This window comes from Palaemon carinicauda, chromosome 18, assembly GCF_036898095.1.
Source record: "Palaemon carinicauda isolate YSFRI2023 chromosome 18, ASM3689809v2, whole genome shotgun sequence".
NCBI lineage: Eukaryota > Metazoa > Arthropoda > Malacostraca > Decapoda > Palaemonidae > Palaemon > Palaemon carinicauda.
The window spans coordinates 40,287,439-40,312,637 of record NC_090742.1 but is presented as its reverse complement, the minus strand read 5'-3'; the positions used below and the strand labels follow the sequence as shown (position 1 = coordinate 40,312,637).

Genomic DNA, 25,199 nt, shown 5'->3' with positions numbered 1-25,199 from the left:
CTAGCCTGGGCTATACACAGATGGTTTTATGATTGAGCAGTTGTCTTATACTACCGATATGAGATAAATTCATAAAAATTTGCTCTAATTTTTTACTTTGTCTTATATAAAGGTCGCCTTATACGCGGAAATATACGGTAGTCAATATTGGGGTCATATGGGGGTCAAGTTGAAAGGCAAAGAGAGACAAACGTCCGCTCTTGGACAAGCCAAAGGAAAAAGTGATGAGACAACGAGGGTGTGTGTACCCCTTAACTAGTGATGGGGTAGTTACACCTCACTAAAAGTCTCATGGCTAGTCATTCAGCTTCACCGAAGTATAGCCCTAATAAACAGTGAAAGGGTTTATATTCAGTGTCAGAACAATTGCAGTTTCAGATTTTGTAAAAGAAAAATATTTCCTTCAATAACAACATTGATATTTACATGAACCAACTGCTCCAGATATATTATTTAAATCAGAAATTCTTTTCAAGGATTAAAAGAGAAAAAACATTAAACATATTTTATTACATATCATCATAAAGTATTATCACAGTACTGTGATTATGTTAAATGGTGTCAAAAAAGGTGTTTAAACATAAACACCACACCAAGAACTGTAACTACCATAGGTTAACATATAAAAAACTCTTGGCTAATTTTGGTGTCAACTCTATTTCTGAGATTTTAAGGAAGATCATTTTATGAAGGAAAGCTATGTTGCTGGCTAATCTTCCATAATTCATTAGCAAGGTGGATTACCAATACTACAAATTGGCAAAACAAGGTAATCTTCATAACTAATAAGTAAAATGGCAAACAATCAGTCCCTCATAACAGGTTTTTTCTCCATGCTACAAATATGCACTGAACACTTTCTTCAGAACATAAGTATTCAGAAAAATTGTAGACTCCTTAAACATTGTTATCAACATTCATTAAGCCACAATAAGTTAGTAATGAAAATTATGTAACAGTTCATCACCAAAAATAATCTGCGAATTTTTTACATAAAAGAGTAACTTCCTTTTTACCTTTTTTACTCCCTGAGTATTATGAAAAGAACCAATACTCAAAAAAATAAGCAATAAAAAGTTACCAAGTTATAAAAATGAGAACATATTTAAGTAGATATATTATTAATTCCCAAAGAAACCGTTAAGTGCAACTAATATCATCATCACGGAAATCCTCCTAGTTTACTTTATTTGAGCAACAGTAATAAATAATGGAAAGTTGAAAGTTCAAATAGAATGAACAGCAAAGAGCGCCTAAAAAAAGCAGTGCACATATCATACCATAAACCATTTTAGAGCAAATACAAACTACTCAACAAAATGTCCTATCTCTTTTAGCAACAGCAACACAAGATAATACTGTTATTCAAGAATAAAAGGACAAGAAGTCGTAGAGGAACGAAAAAAGTTTCAATAAGAATAGCCATTTAAAGATCATATACCATAACCTCTTATATTAAGCAATTCATCCACCTGCATAAACTGCACAGCTACTTTTCAGAATCTACCAGATCTGAATTAGTTGTACATTAATCATTATACTTGATTATCTTGATATTTGTTAAAATAGGATATCCAAGCATTGTTCCATTTGAATTAAAAATTGGATTTAATAGTTTAGTACCACACTACGTCAGTACAATAACTTTATCACAATATTTTCTATAAGCAGTTTACCGTTCACTGCAAATTATAAATAATATTGCGTAATTGTAATTATGCAAAATCAGTGATGCAAAATTATTCAAAATATATCAAAATATTGAATTAAGTATACAGTTCATGTTTTAATAATGATGAAACCAAGATGTAATCATTAATGTTTCTCGCTGCTAAATTCAATGTTTACTGTTACAGTGGCATGAAAACTTTTGTTTTGAATGCAATAATTCACAACAAAATTTCCTACCAGAAAAAAAAAGTTATGGTAAATCACCTCCATTACTTTTAGGTAGACAGACCTTGAACCAAAGGTAGCACCATAATAACTACTACGTACACTATCATAAGCAACCCAACTTGCTGAAAATGTTACAAAAGATTCCTAATTTACAAATTCTTCAAAGAATTAATTTCTCCAAATATGTGAGGGATAAACATTATTAATTCCATAAATCTCACAGGAAAATAAAAATCAATCCTCATCTAGGTTCTAAACATCAGTTTACCAAAATAATACTGACTAATGATGTCCTCAATCCTACTTTTACCTGTATATTATTTCATGTGTTGGAAATAAAACTAAAATGTTCTCCATTATCTTAAAAACTCTGGAAACTGCTTTTGTTGTTGTTTTCCTAAAATGTTCTTTAAAGAAATGCTACATTAAATCTACCAAGAGAATCCTTGAAAACACCAATAAAAGACATGGTTAAACTTGAAAAAAATCTAAGTAATTGTTGAGATACTAGAAAAAGACTCAAAACCAAACAAAAAATAAAACTTATAAACATGGAAAAATGTCCAATAAATAAAGGCCTATCATATTATTCTAATAAAGTATGTTTCATGCTAAAGCAAGGAAATGATAAGATAATGATAAGCATTTGTGAAAGATTAACTAATAAAATATGACGTGATACTGTAAAATTCTGAAATAACACAATGAACTCTAAATGAAGATGACTGACATAATGACAAAAGCCCTATTGTAGCTAAACTATGGTAATAAATTAAAAAAAATTATTGACTGATGGTTTGAATTTGCTAATAAACTTCAGTTATAGCATAAATACTCGGTACCTTTCCTTGAATCAGTATCTGCATATTGTACAGAACTTTTCACCAATGATTCAACAAATTGCACTGGATTTAACAATCCATTGAATGATAAATGCACTGTAGAGAATAATAAATCTTTTTATTTAAAAAATCAAACATGAAAAATTTCCCAGTTGCAAACAATGATACATGATCTTGAAAACTCATCTACTGCATAAAATCACTTTGAACTTCCACTTAATGCAATGAACACATAAATTTCTAGTACCCTTTCCTATACAGTACTGTACTTAAAATTTACAGTTCTGAAGGAAATGTCTTAATTTTGGCTAGCCAACAAAAAGTTAAGTTTCAAATTATCTGTATTTTCTTCTAAAGTAATACAGCTGAAAGATGTTTTTTCTCTTATTAAAAACATAAGCATGGGCACTACAGTAAACAGTATTTCTTTGTAAATGCATCATTAGTCAAGCCATCTTTGAAAGGTAACTTCAGCAAATGATCTGGAAACTAGTAAAAAAATGATCCCATCCAGTAAATAAGACTGTTGTTATGGATTAATAGGTGTAAGGTTGCCAGCTATGTGTAATTTTTTAAAAATATAACACATGGAAATGTTGCTACACTTCCCAAAACCTGAATAAATAAATGGTTTGTGGTTAAAATTATGGATTACAAGGCAAAAATACAGAAAACTTTACTCTTTAATTTGTGAGTAAAGTATACTGCATCTTGATATGGTCCTCAACAAGAGGAACTAATTACCCATGAAAAGGGTTTTGACACCAAAAGCTATATAAATATTGTTTGACTTCTACAGTGCATAAAATAGTGTAAATCAAAACAGGAATGTGTTTAAACAACTGACAGTGTTACTCTAAAACAACAAACTTTTGAACGAGGGTGAAAGATAAAACACTGTAAACAAATCAACACATTGTGCTAATAAAATATCAATAAGGGGAGCTAAAATATTCAGTCATCTTACTTCTTATTCCTTAGTTCGTGTACTCCCCTATGAATCCTAACAACAACTAAAGAAAATAGTTTCTGCATTAACGACACCACAACTGTATGATCACCACTTAAAAACAAAGTATCCAAAACAAGAATGATACATAGCTATTACTCTCCACTAGTCAAGATTTGTATCTCCTAAAAATTTCATCTCTCTCTCTCTCTCTGCAAAGAGATGAGGTGCAAACCTTATGCAATTTTTATGTAGCAAATATAACTTTTATTTTCAAGAATCTTGAAGAAAACTGAGGAATGATAAGTCACATTCCTTTCACTGCCATTAAAATTCTTTTCTAAATTATAACAAGATATGCAATTTTAAATATCTCTGCAAAATTCAGTTCAACAACTCTATGAGTCTTTAATCGTATCTTGGTACTATTTCTTCACTAATATAATTTTTGTATAAAAATATAAAATCTGTAAATTTAAAAATAAATAATGCATTATGAAACATAATGTAACAGACATTAAAAAAGTCTGCACTTTAGCTACTATACAAAGTACAAAATATTTCCAAGTCCCTAAATATATGTGGAAGGGAATTTCAAAGGATTCTGACACAAGAGTTTTGGGAAGAATTTCATTCAATCCTCATCAGTTAACAATTTTCTTGCAAAAGGAAACTAGACATATGATTTTTGTAATTACTAATCTGCATTTCGAACTTCAATTCTCACAACAAATTAAAAGACATACAAGCATTGGCACTTCTTAAGGTTTCTTTTCAGGTATTTTCATGTTCTGATGTTTTACTTCTTCATATAAACAAGAGTTATTAACGCCATCTTCCCCCAGGAAAAACAAAAAACAAAAAAACAGATCTTCAAAACACATTCAGGTATTATAAAAAATAAATTTCCCTCCAAAATGTTCATCACTAATGCTAATGTTTAATGTTATTTAACAGTTTCTGATCCACCGTACAACATACTTAGCAAATAATATATTACCTAATTACAGAGTATATAAAGTACTACTACTTATGGGTCTACACTTTGAGAGTAGTTTTGGGGTATACTTTCCAAAGTATAGTACTATAAATCAGCCCAAAGTGACATAGGATTCCTCAACTAAGCCTATCAACAGACTAGTTGAGGTTTCTGTAACTGTTGAAATGGGCAGAGACAATGCCAAAAGTACTACACTACACTCCCGCTCTGCAATGAGCCAAAGCTTAATCAAACACAAGATGTTAATGTTCATGACCCATCTCTTCTAGATGAGCAATGACCATCATGAGAGCAACACCTCCAAGAAGAGCCAGAATTTCAAATACAGACTGCCATACCCGGGAACTTTCTAAAAGTTCAGGGATTACAGATACGGTAGCAATGTAGATGAATCCACCAGCAGTAAATGGGAGGATCCAAGCAATTGAGGAGTCATCTGTAAATAAAGGAGAAATCACAACCCTACAAATTGCAAATTCTGCATCTTCCTTAAAATATGTGTCCAAGTCTTTCATATGGATTAGCTTTCACATAGAAAGTAACCTATATAAAATACCAGGGTTTGTATACTTGTCAGAGCAACTGCATAATGTACTAGAAGTTGAAGCAATAAAAAATCTTCAATTCCTAATTCAGTTCCAGAAGGAAATTTAATCAAAAGCCCTTATTCATTAAATTTGAAATTCTTACCATCATTAATTTACCAGACTAATGATATCAAACCATACACAGGGTTGGCCAAATTAATAATACCTTAAATATCTATTTAGAATATATTCCTAAACCTCAAATATATATTTTTCTAAACTTATTTTTTTTTTTTCATAACAAACCCATTACAGGACTTATAAATAGTATTTTTGTTTATCAAAATAGTATCAGGTGCATCAGTTCATTCAAAGGAAAAGAGAGAATGGAAGTAAACCAGATAACTGACATATGAAGGCCATTCATCTGAGTATGCGGGAGAATATCATCCTGTGAGTGAGCTAAAAAATGCTGGAATGACAGCCTATAACCGAACTCTTCACATGTATTGTACTTATCAATTGGCCAGAACCTCCATTCAAATAGGAAAGATCCAAGATAATGAACAGCATAAAATTGTTTAATTTGGACTTCAGGATTCAAATTGTTCATCAAAATTGAAATTTAAATATTAAAACTAGGGCATTTCTCTGGAAATGAGAAGCTATGGTAAGTAAATGTAACTAAAAAAAAAAAACCATGTAATCTTGAGTCATTATGTATACTATACACACATCAAGGAATGTTTGGCCTAAAAAACAAGCTTGTTACATATGCTACTCTCTTTGCATCAATTCCATCTCCTGAATGTATATCTGGGGATGCTGAATTAGCTAAAATTAGTGCATGGCACAAATTATGGGGTATGAGGTTAAAACCTAACAAAACTCAAAGTATGATTGTAAGTAGGTCAAGGACAGTGGCTCCTCAACATCCGGATCTCTGCATTGATAATGCTTCTAGAACTCTGTATGACTTAAAATTTTAGGTGTGATTTTCGACAGCAAATTTACTTTTGAGAAACATTAGATCTGTGTCTTCTTCAATTGCACAAAAAATTGGCATATTAATTAAGTCTTTGAAGATTTTTGGTGATCAATCTATTCTGAAGAAGTGATTTAATTCTTTCATTTTACATTGTTTTAAGTATTGTTGTCCTGTCTGGTCTTCAGCTACTGACTCTCATCTTAATTTGTTGGACAGGAACTTCCGGTCTATTAAATTTCTTATTCCTAGTCTAGATGTTAATCTCTAGCACCGTCGTTCAATTAGTTCATTATGCATGTTGCATAAGTTTTTATAATTCTGACCATCCTTCACATTCAGATCTTCCCGGACAGTTCCATCCTGTTCATAATACTAGGCATGCAGTTATTTCTAATAGTCAGGCACTCTCCATCATGAGGTTCAATAGCTGAAATTTAGCCCTGAATTTTTAGGCGAGGTGTTAACAACCCTCCACTAGTTAGTTGGGGTAATGAGTGGTAAACCGGCCACCCAGTTACATATGCAACTTTTTATTAAAGGCTGGACTTTTTGGGGAACAGATGATGGCAGGACAGGTATGAGTAAAGAGCTCAGGGAGGTATAGCCAAGAAAAATACAAATTACTTCAAGTTTTGTAATTTTTTCCTAAATAAATACAGTAGGATCCTTGGCTCTTTACCATGGAGACTCACCCTTAGGTGGGTGGCAGTCCGAACCCCAAATGGCTGGGAAACTTGACCTGGGGTACAGCGCTGAGCTAGTTAGAGCATAAGCGAGGTATCCTGACACTTCGTGAATGAGTGAAAAATAAGCACTGTGACTTGACCAGGTAAGAATAAAGAGTGATAAACACTTCTTCATACTTGAACCTATGCATTGCCTGACTCCCCCTCGCAGGGAAATCGGGGACATAACAAAATATATAAAATATTTGGACCACACCATGGAAATGGTTGTTACCTGCAGTTGAAGGTAGGCTAGCTTGCAAAGTTCTCCGGATGTTGTGCACCCAGTGAGGGGAAGATGAAGGAAGAAAACGAGAGACAATCTGTCCATTCATCTCAGATTAACACCGAGTAACATCTGCCCTCAACCAACTTCTTGTCTTGTAAGGGAGCTGAGGTAACTTACACCACTTGTTAAGCAGCCACCACTGGTCCCAGAGAGAATGTATCCAGGTTTCTGTGGGTTCATCTTCCAGGTAGTGGGCAGTGAATGATGTCTGTCGTTGCCAGACGTCCCCTTATAGAAACTGCGCCACAGAGAAATTTCCCTTACGCCCCTAACATCATAAGATCTAGGTCTATGATCTCGTTGAGGAGAGCCAGAATTCAGGGCACTATTAATGACCTGCTGAATCCATGCAGAGATCGTATTCTTCTTGACTCAATGCTTGACCCTCCTCATGCTTACAAACAAACGTTTGACGTGTGGGCGAGCTCCAAATGAAAGAAGACTTCTTGAAATTTATGCCAAGCCTCAGATCGTGACAAAAAGTGAGAGGTCTGTCCCAGTGTAGGATAAGGGTTTCCACTGAGTCTACAAGAATCAACCGATCGTCCAAATAATGCCATATAACGAAGGAGACAAATGCTGTTGGCATCGGCTCAGGTTGAGACTAACGTGAACACACTAGTGAACACTTGAGGTGCCGAGGACAGACCAAAGCAGAGAACCTGAAACTGGTAAATTACCTTATGTAGAATAAATCATAAGAACTCCCTTCACACTGGATGGATAGGGAGCTGGAAGTAAGCATCTTTGAGATCCAGTGTGATCAGGAAGTTCTTTGGTCTGACAGCTGTCTGACTGTTTCTGCGGTCCCCATCTTGAACAGAGTCTGATGGACAAACTCGTTCCGAGTCGAGAGGTTGATGACTGGTCTCCAGCCTCCACACGCCTTCTCAACAAGAAAGAGACAACTGTAGAAGCCTGGGGACCTGCTGAGGACCTCTCGGAGGGTGCCCTTCTCCATCATGGTCTGGACTTCTTCCTGAAAGGGAAGGTCCTTCGCTGATCCCTTCGCAATGGAATACATCATCCCTGAACGCTTGAATAAAACGAGGGTGAGAGAGTGAACGGGATGTGACACCCCACTCAGGGGATTGAGACTGTTCAAGGTTTGGCCCTGAGGATCTCCCATCTATGCTACATGTGCTTCAGGCATCCTTCCACCAGTAGTCAGGCAGAGAAATGGGCTCCCTAGTGGGAGTGCTCATGTGTTCCAGTTCTACCTCCTTTACCCCTAGCACCTTTGCCAGGAATGGGTTGCTTGGAATTCTGATTCTTGGTATTGGACTGCATCAAAGCTACTAACAACTTTTTGTGACCTTGCCTGTGAAAAGGGGACAACTTATGTGCAGAAGGCACCAAAGATTGGGGGCGAGTATCACCACCCTGTGGAGAAGCAAGTCATGACTTGCTTTCCTCCAGCACTCCACAATTGCATTGAATTTCTTATGAGCAAAATAAGGAAAGACCCTCCTCCATTGATGAGTTACGTAACTTCCACCAATGAATGACGGTTAGATAACCAATGGAGCAAAACTGGTAGTCTATCCAAGAAGTGGCCTGTAAAGTAGCCTTTGAAACCCACTCCATGTTCGCAGCTTCTGCAGCCAAGAATGTCACCTGCTCTACCACCAATTTGACCTTAGGCATATTGTGTGCCAAAGCCGAGACTGCTGGGGCCAGTGGCAATGGATCATCGTGAAGGATGTCATAATACGTCCTTTCCAGAACAAACAACACAAGAAGTAAACAGGATGAGTTGCTAGCCCTCAGAGCATTACTTTTACCAGCAATTTGGGATCCCCCTTCACCATCCTAGAACAAGGATACTAGAATCAGGTTTCTCTAGCTGTGGGACCTGACAAAAGAAGTTCAGGACCTAAAGGGAGTGCCCAATCCACTGATTTTCCTTATGCAAGCCAACACCTGCAGAAAGAAACGGTATGACTCTCTTTGGTTGATGGCAGTCGTCTTAGGGCTAGCTGACACGGGCAGCACACCAACAAGAGTTGTCCGATTTGTCGTATTTTGACTCGTCAAACTCTATACTCACATCCATAGAAGCCTGGGGTGGATTAGGTTTGTCAACTGCTACCCCTACAGGGGAATGAGACCTAAAGGGGAGGCTCTGCACCACGGATAATGACGAGGCAGGTACCGTACCATGAGAGCCCTTTTATCACTCTGGGTCATCGAGTACTTTTGAAGCCCCGTACTTCTGAAGAGTTTTTGCATCCTACTGCTTCCATGGCTTAGCCACAAAGGAGGCTAGGAGACTGGCTGTCTCCTCCTGAGGGTGCCCCACTGGCAGCAAAGCCTGCGGAGGCACCACAGGAGCAGCTCCAGGCTCCAGGGGCAAAGCGGTTGGCACGGTACAAATGAACTCGACCGGCGATAGCCAATAGCTGTCCCTAAACAAGATCTCCCTTGCAGACCTCAAATCCTTGCTGGTTCTCGGGCGAAAGGTATCCCCTGTGGAAGGCGTTCCTACCTCTGTCTCCTACGTCTCTTGGTCACTTTAACTGGGATAATATACAGTTTCTCCTACAGGGGATCAGGCTTCTCATGGGCAGCCTTGAAGTCTAGAAATCGCTGATATCTAAACGAGTGACCTTCAACTGAAGGTCACTCCAATAATGGAGGAGGAGCATGCTTGGAAGCAGAACTCCTGCACCTGAGGTTCACAGGTGGACTGGAACTTCTAAGGGATCCTGACACCAATAGAGGGATGGCTACGGGTTGGTTAAAAGCCCCTGACGATCAAGCTAGAGCAGGGCCGGTGACAGTGTGTTTTACAGCCTTCATAATCTCTTTGAAGCATGGCACATCCTTCGTGAACTAAAGAGACTAGCATGGTTACAAACACAATCAGGTCGACAGGTACACGCAGCACTCTATTTGAATTGGGTAACTCCCTCCAAAGGCAGAGAAACTACCACAGAGAGAGATGACTCATCCTCTTCCAGACCAAAAGAGGAAGAGCAACACTCAAAAGGGGAGGGGTGCTGCTTACAATCACCCCTTCACAAAGATACACAACACATGAGATTTCAAAAGTTTGTATCCATGTAGACACAACCTTTAGATGCCCTTCTGCTTACAACAGAGAACGCTCACAAAAAATAAAAAACCAACACATGTCACAAGGGATATAACAGTTGATTGATTGATTGATTGATTTAAATTTTTCAGGCATCCTGACATCTAAGGTCATTGATGCCAATATCTTTTATTCTATATAAAAAATAAAAGAATACTCAATTAAAACCATAAAAGTTGAATGTCATTATAGAAGTTAAATAGTTTTCAGAGGACCTGCTTCTGAGTTGAATCTAAAAAATGCCACTCGCATAGTAGGATTTATTTCAGAAGCCGGGCCTCTGAAAACTATCTAACTTCTATAATGACATTCAACTTTTATGGTTTTAATTGAATATTCTTTTTATTTTCTATATAAAATAAATGATATTGGCGTCAATGACCTTAGATGTCAGGATGCCTGAAAACTTTAAATCAATCAATCAACTACTTCTTTGTAAACATCGACTTCACATAAAGGTGGGAAAAGATGCAGACAAAGAAGAAGATAGTAGGCCACATTATGTCCAAGAATCTTGGCAAGGATGAACCTGCCATCCTCACGTCGAGCCTCAAACAGGTATCTATTTCTTAAGTTATTATAATTAAGACATTCAGCAAACTCGTGTGTCAACCGAGTATGACCAATACGGAGACGGCAAAGAGACGTCTCTCATTTTCAGGGCTTCATGTTATACCTCCAAGGAGATATGACATTTGTTACTTCTCTCATTTCATTGCTATCTAGACTATCCCAGTGCTGTTGCCATTTATTGCAAAACAATTTCTTGATATTTGGTAGGAAATCATTACAGGGAATTGGATACCTTCTCGGCAGCAACTTGAATGCAGCATTCTTTGCCAGTGAATCTGCATTCTCATTACCAGACACATCTACATGTGCTGGAACCCAACAAAATAGAACCATTATACCTCTAAGTCCAATAATAAAAAGCCATTCTAAAATCTTTAAAACTAGAGGGTTACTAAAATTAAAAACTTCTAAAGCTTGAAGGACACTCCTTACATCACTAAAAATGGTAAAATTACCCTCCTTTTCCAATGTTTTTTTTTCTCAGCAGCGGTTAGTATGTCATACAGTTCAGCAGTAAATATGGAAGCTGTTAGAGGAAGTGCACCTCTACAATTAAAACAATTACTATGTACTCCAAATCCAACGCCAGCATCAGAATTGGAGCCATCAGTATATATAAAAGTTGATCCCCTATGTTCTACAACATGTTCCATAAAAAGAGACCTGGATTTTAAGTCAGTCATATTCTTAACTCCAATAAAGTACAGTATTTACAAAAAGATACCTCTGGTAATTTCCATGGAGGCGTTGATGATACCTTAAATGGAAGCCCCTTAATTCTAATTATATCAAGACTGTTTAATAATTGTTTCCCCCAAAAGCCATAAGGTTGAGGAGATTTTGGGTGCAACTCAAAGTATGTTGAGTGCCTTACAGGGCTTGCAGTCTGAAAGGCTAAAGAATTAGGGAGTCTTTGCAATCTAAACCAATACCAAATAATAGAAGACATTCAGTAAAGGTATAGAGGTAACTCTCCAACATCAACAAGGAGACTTGGGATAGGTGAGGTTCTAAACACTCCTGTGGACAATCTAATACCAGCACGATGTATTGAATCCAATATCTTTAACCGGCTTGGGGTAGCTGAGGAGTATATTTCACATCCATAACTAATTTTGGAAAAAATCAAGGCCTTGTATAATTTTAAAATAATATAGCGGTCTGGACCCCATGATGTATGGGACAATACTTTTAAAATATTCAGAGCCTTGAGACATTTAGCTTTTAATGCTCTTAAGTGAGAAACCCATGTAAGCCTACAATCAAATATCAAACCTAAAAATTTAGCTTCACTTATACATGGGATCCGTTGACCTTTAATGCATATATCCTGGTCTGGATGTACTCCCCGGATACAACAAAAATGGACAATAGTAGTTTTACTTGTTGAGAACTTGAATCCATTCATATTGGCCCACTGGATAATTTTGTCAATAGAGTTGTATTTTTCTCCCAACCATTGCAATTCTAGCCCCAGCAAATGATATTGAGAGATCATCCACAAATAATGTTGAGAGAACATCCCGGGGTGAGTGACAGTACATGTGTACCCATTGTAGCATAAGGAAAAATGAGGCAGGGCTTCCTCTTATGCCACCTGTTGTTAACCTACAACCTCAACTAACGTTTCAATGTCGCTAAACACATCCATGTTTCAAAGGACAAAAGGTTTGTATGTGCCTAGGAACAACTCTACATTTAAAACTATACTGCATCATCATTAGGAAAGGCCTTTTATACCCAAAAAAGCATATGATTAAGTTTAAATCATTAACCATATCTATAGTATATAACCTATGTGCATATATGCATTCATGAGAAGATTATCATGTTTGGATTAAACAATAATCATAACACAACTCATAAAAGAAATTCAGCCAGACTATCAAGTCATTTCTAGAACTTTGCACAATTGGTTCATAGACCTTGCTTTGATGCACATTGAAAATCAATAATAGACAAAAGATAAAGAGGTTGAGCAGCTATGTATGCAAAGAACAAGAAGAAAAAGAATGATAATTTCACAAGTAGCCAACACTAGATATAGTAGTAATAGTGCCCTTCAAGAAATAAGCTGCTTGAGTCTACTGGACGCTAACAGTACATTGCACAGTAATATGTAATAAAGATTAACATTGCACAGTAATATGTAATAAAGATTAACATTGCACAGTAATATGTAATAAAGATTAACACTCACCTGCACCCTCTGCTAGCAGGGATATCAATGTACCTGTCAATGCACCCAAAGCTGTAACTAGCTGAAGCATCATTGCCTGAAGGATAAAACAAGCAGTATGGTAGCTATTTATTTAATTATGAAGATATTTTGTCTGTAACAAAACCAGATCAATATTACTTAAATACTAAACTGTAGAAATTACTGCTGACTTTGAAAATCTATTAAATACATTATGACTTACCAGGACAAGGACCTACACTACATAGCATACCACCACATCTTTTGACAGATACATTTTTTGACATAAAACACATGACAAAAACTGAGTGTAGTACAGACAAGCCACTTGTGCATACCATATAGGGGATATATTCCAGGAAACATTTACAGTACATTGATTTCTATACCACTTTAACATGAATTTTGTAACTTTTGTGCATACCTTGGAGGAAAATTGGTTGTAGTAAATAGGATGAATTTCATAAAAAGAAATACTACTCTTGGTGCCGAAGCGCACCCACTGCACCTCGTTCCAGGACTCGCACTCCGGACACGTGGCTGTAGGAGAACATAAGCTGCCCCTACACGACGAACAGAGGAGAAGGGTAGGAAAGGGTATAGAATGAACACAATGGGTCCACGTGGGGACCGCGTGAGACACAAAGGGTCGCACTGGGTAAGGAGAGAGCGTCGAGATGTTATCTCAACGCGACCAGAGAACTTACTGGAGATCGAGACCTGAGCAAGCATGCTCTCTGACCCGGGGTTAGCCTCAGGGCGCGTATCACTCCCCCTGAGGTTACCCCTCATAGAAAACGGGACTAGGGTAAACTACACAAAACTCTGGTCGGTTGGGAGGAGATCCCAGATACTCCTAAGAAAGTAGTTCGAGGTAAGTACTCCGTGTTGGAACAAACTACAATTTTACTGTTACACAGCAAGCAAACCAATTATTTTATATAGATAAGAACACCATTTACAACCATCTTTATCATCATTACATTTTGCTAGGTTGCATCCCCAGGCGCATACAAGTTACAAAGAAAATTCGTACAAGAGTATAGAAAAACCTTGGCTCCTTGGAAGGATAAGACTGCATTTTAAAGTATCCTGCCATAGCTGATATGAAGCAATGAAATTGGTAGACACTTGTCCATCTTTTCCCTTGTTATAAGGAGGGTGGAGTAGTTTATAAAACAGGCTCGGACTGTTAGAACTAGTACTCAGGAATGTACAGTAGCTTACTTGCATTAGTAAAACGGTTCAACACTTAATAGTAAAACGCTACTTAAGACCAAAGATGAGATGCTTCTGTCCTTGGGGGAGCTGGGAGAATTACACAGCCTGTTGTGCAACCCCCAGAAGAAAAAAATTTGTGAGCCACCCCCTGAAGATAAAAGACAGTGAAGGTGGTGAATGTTGTTTGACGCTTCCACATGTCCACTTGTAGGACCTGCGTCACAGTGGAGTTTTTCTTAAACCCTAGGGATATTCTCATACCACTAAAGTCATGAGCTCTAGGTCTCCTCCGCTGAGGAGAAGGACCAGGATTCAATGCCCGGTCCATGACCTTGCGAATTCATGCATAAAACGTGTTCTTGGTGATCCTTCTCTTGACCTTTCCCAAGCTGACGAAGAGTGCTGTCACTCGGGGGTGAGCTCCTGTAGTTCTCTTGAGGTAGCATCTCTTGATCCTCCCTGGCAAAGTAGTGGTTGATCTGGATTACTGGTTAAGCTACGAGGACTCCCAATCCGGAAGGGTTCAAGTCTAGGATCCATTGCTGCTGGGTTGTTAGGTCTGGAGATATAACCAGGAATGAAATTGAGTATTACCTCTCCCCATCGCCTTGAGAGGGAGACGTCATAGAAAAGATCATGGAGTTCACCGACTTTCTTGGCCGAAGCCAGCATGAGCGGGAAAAACGTCTTCAAGGTTAGATAAGGTCTGATGCTTAAGAGTCCTGGATCGTAGTGGGCACCCTTCAGGAAACAAAGGACGCGAACCATTCTCCATGGAGGGGGTCTAACTTCTGACTGACGATGAGTAGGCTCGAAACTCCGAATGAGGAGAAACAATACCAACGAAGAGGAAATGATAACTTCTCTAGCCTAAAGTTGAGACTCAAGGACGAACAGTAGTTTTTCACCACCGAGACCAAGAGGTGTTTCCCTCCCGAAGGTATCCAAGGAATTCTGCAATAGCTGGAAAGTGGCATCAAGGGAGAGAGATCCCATCCATGACGCCAACCACCAAAGGCAGTCCACTTAGCCAGGTAAACAGCAGCTGACAATTTTAGGAGGTATCCGGAACATCCTATGTGCAACTTGCTGCAAAAAGCCTCTCCATGTAAGGAGATGCTGGATAACCTCTAGTAAGGATCCTATGGCTTTGTGAAAGATGTTCATGGGTGGTTGTCTGAGTAGATTGTATCATGGAGATAGTTCTCTCGGGACTTCTATAAGCAGCTGTAGAAGGTTCAGGAACCATTCTGCATGATGCCATAGCAGAGCTATGTAGGTCATTGCTAGATTGCAGATGATCTTGCCTTATTTAGCACACTTCTCATCAGGCAGAAGGGGGGGAGGGTAAATGTCAATGTCATCCCACCGTTGCTGGAATTCAACCAGCCATAGGGCCTGGGGATCCGGGACTGATGAACAGTATAGCAGGAGCCCATTGTTCAGGGTGTTGTGAACAGGTCCACTATTAGGGAACCCCTACAAAATCAGGACTTTGTTGGCAACTGGATGATTCAAAGACCACCTTTTGTGAGTTTGAAGACCCACAAGATGGAGAAGGGAGAGGCAGGTAATCCTCCCCTGTCTAAGCTACAACAGTGACAGTTGATGCTCATAATCCCTTAACCTACAGTAGCCCCTGGTGGCAGATCTTAAACCTTAGAGGGAATGAGGACAAAGCCATGTCTCTAGTAGACTAAGCTACGGTATTGGTCACCAGTTGAGCACCTTTAATACTCCAAGAGGAGGAAGATTGCTAAAAGGGTGATGATCTTCTTTGACTTCTCTTTCTTCTTTCAATGAGAAGAGTCAAAAGAATAAGAGAAAGAGTATGGAAAGCTAGAACCAGAAAAGGACAACTAAAAGGAGTGAGTCTGCTGCTTCTTTCCCATGCTAGACAAACGCTTCACTACCATCCAAGTTGTTAAGGTTAGAAGAGTAAATGACATCAGTGCTCCCTCAAAGGGGGAAGCAGCAAGGAAATCACACAAGGAACCATAATAACAGGGATCACACATACAGGAGGAGTGTTGGGAACACTCACTAGAGGCACTGATACTGGGAAAGTCCTCAACAAAGCTAGAGCTTCTATCAAAGAACTCAAAGGTGTTCCTGAAATGCCCAAAGGGGCCCACAAACTCGATAAACATACATCATCAATGGCAACAGACAAATTGGGTAAAGACATATCTTGCCAAAGCAAGAAGATATTCACACCAAAGCAACCATAACCATATGCTGAGCAACGGTTACAGTCTTCTTAATCCCCTTGCTTACTCCCAGAGTATCAAACCCGAGAGGTAACCTCAGGAGATAGTGGATTAAAGTTGGTAGGATGAGATTAAAGAACCAAAATGTTCTTTAGCACCAACAGGGGAATACTCCCAAATGAGAATGCCATGAAAAGCTTCTTAACCTTCCTCTTCTTCCTGCCAGATCTTTCCCACACTGCAAGAAAACACTCATCCCGAGGGAACTCTACACAGAGGAGTGCCACCAACAAAATGAAGAGAGAGAGAGTGAGAATATACAGACACGTCTGATATAAATCTAAACATACACTTCAGCTTCTTTACCAAGACACTTCTTCATATCAGCAGCCTTACATTCAGTCCTCAAGAAGATGTCTAAAACAAGCAATCAATAGTCAAAGGGAAACTTTTAACCGACAAGGCGTTGAATGAAGAGCAGTGCATATCCTCACTTCATCAGCCCAGAAAAAAGAGGCTAGGTTCAATCAGACAGGGCATTAGTGGATCCCCTCACCCATCTATCATAACTGAACTACCTGTACCATGTTAATGATCCAATAGTGATTACAGTCTGGGCAGGACAACACTCCTAATTAAAAAACTATGTATTAGTGTAATAAAAAATAAAGTACAGAAAACAAAAAGTACAGCAAGGTAGGTTGGAGCATGTGCCCAGAATTCCTCAGATACCAACGGTTAAGTCACTCTAGTGTGTCTGCTTACTAACCACAGTTCCCAAAGTTTCTCAATCTTTTGTAAGCATTCAGAAAAAAAAGATGGTTAAGTGATTCATAGTCCTGGCAGTTTGTATCTAAGCTATATAATCTAAGGCAATTTCCTTCCCATTTTTCAAGTGAATGACCAGCTTGTATGTCTGAATCTTGCTGACTCAGTGAGCAGCAACAAAATCTAAAGGATTACTATCTTCAAGGAAAAATGATATTTTGATTATAAAATAAATTTTTGAATATACTTACCCGGTGAATATATAATAGCCGACGTCTCCGGCGGCTCGACAGAAAAACACAAAAACTCGCGAGCGATCGCCATGAAGGTTGCGGGTGTGCCCACCAGCGCCAACTATCGGCCAGATACCGCATATACATGTAAACAGCTCCAGTTCTTCTCATCCCGCTGGGTCTCTATCGGGGAGGAAGGGGGGGCCTTTAATTTATATATTCACCGGGTAAGTATATTCAAAAATTTATTTTATAATCAAAATATCATTTTTAAATATTAAACTTAGCCGGTGAATATATAATAGCTGATTCACACCCATGGTGGTGGGTAGAGACCAGTATTAATACAGTTTACAGCGTATATGCTTAGAGTTTTTGACAGTTATATCATAACAAAACCCAAATATATATAGGTACCTGGTAAGGAAGATGACTTTGACGATTACTCTGCCTTGTTAGTCTTGTCTTCCTCACGAAGCCCAGCCATCCTCTTAGGATGCTGAAAGACTCCCAGGAGCTGAAGTATCAAGGGCGGCAACCCATACAACAGGACCTCATCAAACCCCTAATCAGGGCGCTCTCAAGAAATGACATTTGACTACCCGCCAAATCAACCAGGATGCGAAAGGCTTCTAACATTCCGTACAACCCAAAAACAAGATTAAAAACATTTCAAGAGACAGATTAAAAGGATATTGGAATTAAGGGAATGTAGTGGTAGAACCCTCACCCACTACTGCACTCGCTGCAACGAATGGACCCAGTGTGTAGCAGTCCTCATAAAGAGTCTGGACATCTTTTAAGTAAAATGACGCGAATACCGACTTGCTTCTCCAAAAGGTCGCGTCCATAATACTTCGCAGAGATCTATTTTGCTTAAAGGCCACGGAAGTTGCTATAGCTCTTACTTCGTGTGTCTTAACTTTAAGCAAGCATCAGTCTGTTTCATTCAAGTGAGAATGAGCCTCTCGGATTAAATATCTGATAAAATATGACAAAGCATTCTTTGACATAGGTAATGATGGCTTCTTAACTGAGCACCATAAGGCCTCAGATCCACCTCGTAAGGGCTTAGTACGAGCTAAGTAGAACTTAAGAGCTCTAACTGGACACAGTACTCTTTCAAGTTCGTTGCCTACGATCTCTGACAGGCAAGGTATATCAAATGACTTAGGCCAAGGACGAGAAGGCAGTTCATTTTTGGCCAGGAAACCAAGTTGAAGTGAACATGTGGCCTTATCTGTGGAAAAGCCGATGTTCTTACTGAAGGCATGAATTTCACTGACCCTTTTAGCCGAAGCCAAGCACACTAGGAAAAGCGTCTTGAGGGTGAGATCCTTCAGGGAGGCTGAATGTAATGGCTCAAACCTGTCTGACATCAGGAACCTTAGGACCACGTCTAAGTTCCATCCAGGAGTTGCCATACGACGTTCCTTAGAGGTCTCGAAAGACTTAAGGAGATCTTGGAGATCTTTATTGTTGGAAAGATCTAAGCCTCTATGTCGAAAGACCAAAGCCAACATGCTCCTGTAGCCCTTAATAGTGGGTGCTGAGAGGGAGCGAACATTTCTCAGATGTAAAAGAAAATCTGCGATTTGGGCTACAGAGGTACTGGAAGAGGACACAGATGCTGACTTGCACCAGTCTCGAAAGACTTCCCACTTCGACTGGTATACTTTGATGGTAGAAGCTCTCCTAGCTCTCGCAATCGCACTGGCTGCCTCCTTCGAAAAGCCTCGAGCTCTTGAGAGTCTTTCGATAGTCTGAAGGCAGTCAGACGAAGCGCGGGGAGACTTTGATGAACATCCTTTACGTGGGGCTGACGTAAGAGATCTACCCTTAGAGGAAGACTCCTTGGAATGTCTACCAGCCATTGAAGTACCTCGGTGAACCACTCTCTCGTGGGCCAGAGGGGAGCAACCAACGTCAACCTTGTCCCTTCGTGAGAGGAGAACTTCTGCAGTACCTTGTTGACTATCTTGAATGGTGGGAATGCATACAAATCCTGGTGAGACCAGTCCAGTAGAAACGCGTCTATGTGGATCGCCTCTGGATCTGGGACTGGTGAGCAATAGATTGGGAGCCTTTTGGTCAACGAGGTGGCAAAGAGGTCTATGGTGGGTTGACCCCAAGTCGCCCAAAGACTCTTGCACACGTCCTTGTGGAGGGTCCATTCCGTGGGTATCACCTGACCCCTCCGACTGAGACAGTCTGCCAAGACGTTCAAGTCCCCCTGGATGAACCTTGTCAACAGGGAGATGCCTCGATTTTTTGACCATATGAGGAGGTCCCTTGCGATCACGTACAGCGTGTGGGAGTGGTGAGTGCCTCCTTGCTTGGAGATGTATGCCAAAGCTGTGGTGTTGTCTGAATTGACCTCTACCACTTTGTTTCGAAGAATGTTCTCGAAATTCATCAAGGCCAAGTGGACTGCCAATAGCTCCTTGCCGTTGATGTGCATGCTCTTCTGAACTGAGGTCCACAGACCCGAACATTCCCAACCGTCCAGGGTCGCACCCCAACCCAAATCCGACGCGTCTGAGAACAACACGTGGTTTGGGTTCTTGACTGCTAGGGACAGGCCCTCTCTCAGACTGATATTGCTGTCCCACCAGTTCAGGCATGCTTTTACTGGTTCGGAGACCGGGATTGATACCGTCTCTAAAGTTTTGCCCTTGTTCCAGTGAGAGGCTAAATGGAACTGGAGAGGCCGAAGGTGCAGTCTCCCTAGCGAGACAAACTGCTCCAGGGATGAGAGAGTCCCTACGAGACTCATCCAACTCCTTACTGAACAACGTTCTCTTTTCAGTATTAGTTGGACTTTGAGCAGGGCTTGTTCTATTCGGGTGGCAGACGGAAAAGCCCGAAAAACTAGACTGCGAATCTCCATCCCCAAATATAGAATAGTCTGGGATGGGATCAGTTGGGACTTTTCTAAGTTGACCAAAAGTCCCAACTCCTTGGCCAGACCCAACGTCCAATGTAGATCCTGCAGACAGCGATGACTGGACGATGCTCTGAGAAGCCAGTCGTCCAAGTACAGGGAGGCTCGGATTCCCGATAGATGAAGGAATTTTGCCACATTCCTCATGAGCCTCGTAAACACGAGAGGAGCAGGACTGAGGCCAAAGCACAGTGCTCGAAACTGGTACACCACATTCCTGTAAACAAACCTCAGAAACGGTTGGGAATCCGGGTGTATAGGAATGTGGAAGTACGCATCTCGCAGGTCGAGAGAGACCATCCAGTCTCCCTCTCTGACCGCTGCTAAGACGGACTTCGTGGTCTCCATCGAAAATTTTGTTTTCGTAACAAAAACGTTGAGCGCACTGACGTCTAGCACTGGCCTCCAACCTCCTGTATGCTTTGGGACTAGGAAGAGACGGTTGTAAAACCCCGGTGATTGAAGGTCCGAGACTTTCACCACCGCTCCCTTCTCTAGCAACAGACACACTTCTTGATTTAGGGCTTGTCTCTTTGACTCCTCTCGATACCTGGGAGAGAGGTCTATGGGAGTTGTTACTAGAGGAGGTTTGCGTACAAACGGTATTTTGTACCCCTCTTTGAGCAACAGAACAGACTCTTGGTCTGCACCCCTCTTCTCCCAGGCCTGCCAGAAGCTGTTCAATCTGGCCCCTACCGCTGTCTGAGGCTGTGGGCAGTCAGACTCTGCCACGGGAGGACTTGGCTCCTCTCTTCTTACCTCTCTTTCCCTCGGCACGAGAGCCTCCCCTGCTGGGAGCTCTGCCACGAAAGGGCGGGATAAATCTAGACGCAGGAGTCTCGATCCTGGGTCTCGCTACAAAGGATGAAGAAGGAGCTCCCTTGCGAGCAGAGGACGCCATCAGGTCATGTGTGTCCTTCTGCACAAGCGAAGCAGCTATATCCTTAACCAGCTGTTGTGGAAACAAGGCAGCCGATAAGGGAGCAAAGAGCAGTTCCGATCTCTGACAGGGAGTAACTCCTGCTGAAAGGAAAGAGCAAAGGGTTTCTCTCTTCTTCAAGACTCCCGACGTAAAGGTGGAGGCGAGCTCATTGGAGCCATCGCGGATGGCTTTGTCCATACAGGACATGATAAGTAAGGATACATCTTGGTCAGCAGACGAGATCTTCCTACTTAATGCTCCTAAAGACCAATCAAGAAAGTTAAAAACTTCAAAGGCCCTGTATACGCCTTTAAGTAGATGGTCAAGGTCCGAGGAGGACCAACAAATCTTCGAGCGTCTCATGGCCAGGCGACGGGGAGAGTCTACGAGGCTTGAGAAGTCACCCTGGGCAGAGGCAGGGACTCCCAAGCCGAGAACTTCTCCCGTGTCATACCAGACGCTCGATCTAGAAGCAAGCTTAGAAGGTGGGAAGGCAAAGGCCGTCTTCCCCAAACTCCTCCTGGTATCCAACCAGTCGCCTAGAAGACGTAAAGCCCTCTTAGAAGAGCGAGAAAGCACTAGCTTAGTAAAGGCAGGCTTGGTAGCAGCTAAGCCTAGAGCAAACTCAGACGGAGGCGAACGAGGAGCAACAGCAACAAAATGATCTGGAAAAAGATCCTTGAAAATCATCATGATCTTTTTAAAATCCATCGAAGGTTGAACAGCCTTAGGTTCTTCTACATCTGACAAAACGTCCAAAGGATTATCATCAGGATGAGGATCAGCAACGTCCTCATCTGAAGGAACCTCGTCCGACAACTGATAAGTCTCAAGCAAGGGAGAGACCTGCCTTGGTGGCAATGCTTGACAAGCAGAGTCCACACGCACAGGAGCATCAGTAGCAGTCCAGGACGCTACGTCATGTAACTGCTTAACGGACTGACTAGCAACAACAACAGGAGCGGGAGGACGCTCGACGTCAACTCGAGACTGCCTTGACTGCCTAGACTGAGCAGTTAAAACAACTCTTGACTGCGGTGCTTGACGCTCAACGTCAAAACAAGTCAACTTAGCTGGTTGGCGAACGTCCTGAACGTCAACACGAGCATGCGGCAGCGGCTGAACGTCCACAAGCGGCTGAAAATCAACACGGGACTGCATCGAGTGAGGCTCTACGTCACGTGACTGACGTGACTTTGTAACGTCAACGTCAACAGGACGAGCAAAGGCTCGTTTGGGCGGCTGACGGCCAGGATCTCGATCAGCTAAACGGCGAGGATCATCGTGAACCTGCTCAGCAGTATACTCCTCCATAAGAGAGGCAAGCTTATTCTGCATATCCTGCAGTACAACCCATTTAGGATCAACGGGAGTGGGTGCGGTTCAAGACGAGGGTAACGTCTGTGACTGCAAAACATTGCCTACACTAAGACTCTCGGAGCCTGTGTTACGCTTCTGTTTAGGCGGCGAGCAGTCTTCCGATGACTGCACAGGGTCAGAGCTGTCCCAATGGCTACAACCAGGACGCTGGACCTGTCCTGAAGGGACTGACTTCCGCTTTAAGGGTCTCGAAACCTTGCTCCACGGTTTCTTACGCGAGAAGCCTTCGGATGACGAGGAGAAAACCGCCTCGCTCGTCTTATGGTAGGGGCGGTCTTGACGAGACACGCCCGAAACCACAGAGGGAACGTCTGTTCGTTGGTTAAAGCCTCTCGTACCCATAAGTCCTACGACATTACTTCTCCCTGGTGCATGGGAGCTTGCAAGAGGTCTCGGACTAGGCGAACGACAGGCATGAACAGACGAACCCTCGGTCGCAACACTGATAACACTTTGCGCACTAATCACTTTATCCCCACGATTTTCTAATGTGGCACTCTGACACTTTAACTCTTTTACATCCGCCATGAGTTGATTACGGTCCGTAGCTAAAGATTCAACTCTCGCCCAAAGCTTGAATGGCACGTAACATATCCCGCATTGATGGTTCATGAGTGCTAGTAGAAGGTTCAGGCACAACTACTACTGGGGAAGGATTAGGTTCAGGGGCATGGGAGGAGGAAAATTCTAATGATCTAGAGGAACTTCTCCTCACCCTATCTCTCTCTAGCTTACGAGAATACTTATCAAACGCTAGCCAGTCGAATTCCGAAAGTAACACGCACTCATCACACCGATCTCCTAATTGACAGGTTTTACCCCGACAATTAGAACACACAGTATGTGGGTCGAGAGAGGCCTTTGGAAGACGTTTGTTACAATCCCTAGCATTACATTTACGAAATTTAGGAATTGGAGAAGGGTCAGCCATTTTGAAAAGTCAAAGAAAGTCCAAAAACAATCCAAAGTCATCAACAATTAAATCTATCCAAAAAAGAGTTCAAGAGTTTAAATTGAAGATAAAAACACCTGCACTGCGAAAGTTCAAAACCAAAAAGAAGTACTTCACCAAGACTTGAAAAACTCCAGGTTAACAGCGAGTAATGGAATCAACTTGTCGACAAGACCGACAGAGAAGAACTGGAGCTGTTTACATGTATATGCGGTATCTGGCCGATAGTTGGCGCTGGTGGGCACACCCGCAACCTTCATGGCGATCGCTCGCGAGTTTTTGTGTTTTTCTGTCGAGCCGCCGGAGACGTCAGCTATTATATATTCACCGGCTAAGTTTAATATTTAAAAATCATCTAATAGACTTGATCCAGAAGCTTAAAAGGAGACCCAGTCGTATTCTTCAAAAAGAAAAATATTCCATAAGGGCAATTCATAGCCCTCAGAGGAACTTCCAGCATTAATTCGGAAAAAAGAATCATGAGAAATAGCTATAATTTACCAATGTCAGGTAGGGTCAAAGTTTACCCTACACTATTCATCAAAACAATATACTGTAGCTTCTATTTCATCTTCATTCTTATATCTATACAAATGTGTGTTTTCAAGTAAAGTTATTGGCACTTGATATCTGGAAAGTGTCTTCAACAGCCTATATCTCAAGAATAAGCTCTTGGGAACTATACTCCTAGCTTTCAGCGAATTGTGAAGGTAAAATAATACATCATTGGAAATGAGCAGAAAGGTATTTATATTGTTTAATGAGTAGTTTCTAATTTTACAGATAATTTATAAATTAACTTACACCCTTGACAATGATAAATTTATGTTATATAGCTGTAAACAAGAAACCATAGCCAATAAAATTTACTTAAGTTATAAGGATTATCTAGATATAAATATCTTCCAAACCCTAATTACCTTTACAAATAAATACTTCCTAGTTATGAGATTTTGGAGGACATTCTGAAAAGAATACTTACTAGTGATTTAAAATCATAAAATGTTGAAACTAAATGAAGCCCTGCATTTTTTTAAACCATGCCAGTATAGTAGAATAGTATACAGAATGTTATGCCTTACCTTTCTACGACTACATCCAGACTGTAGAAGTATTGCGAAATCACCTATTTCATGTGGAATTTCATGAAGAAATATAGTTACAGTTGTTACAATTCCAACATTCTTTCCAGCTAAGAATGAAGCACCAATGGCAAGGCCATCAGTTAAGTTATGAGTAAAATCAGCTGCCAAATTCAGATAGCCTGCTACCTTAATATCACCTGTAAAAGAAACAGAAAAAACATAATAGAATTTCCTCAATATAATCTTTAAAAAAAACTAAGAATAATGCAAACCTCAAAAGATTAAAGAAAATTTACAGAGAAAGGAATGTTCACAAAATTATTTATCAAAATGCTTGAATTACAACTATTGTACTTGTATATACAGTATGACAAAATTTTGAATACTGTACTATA

At 40.5% G+C, this 25,199-nt stretch overlaps 1 protein-coding gene across 1 annotated transcript in view; it reads right to left on the bottom strand.

Moving 5' to 3' along the window:
• Positions 1–491: 491 nt before the first annotated feature.
• The window catches only part of LOC137657791 (protein catecholamines up-like), a 78,048-nt gene continuing 53,340 nt past the window's right edge, over positions 492–25,199 (bottom strand). The window contains exons 3-5 of the mRNA XM_068392309.1: positions 24,802–25,001; positions 13,090–13,165; positions 492–5,126 (exon numbers count right to left, since the gene is read on the bottom strand). Coding sequence (XP_068248410.1) covers positions 4,933–5,126; positions 13,090–13,165; positions 24,802–25,001 — 470 coding nt within the window. The 3' untranslated portion in view covers positions 492–4,932. The remainder of the gene's footprint in view (positions 5,127–13,089; positions 13,166–24,801; positions 25,002–25,199) is intronic.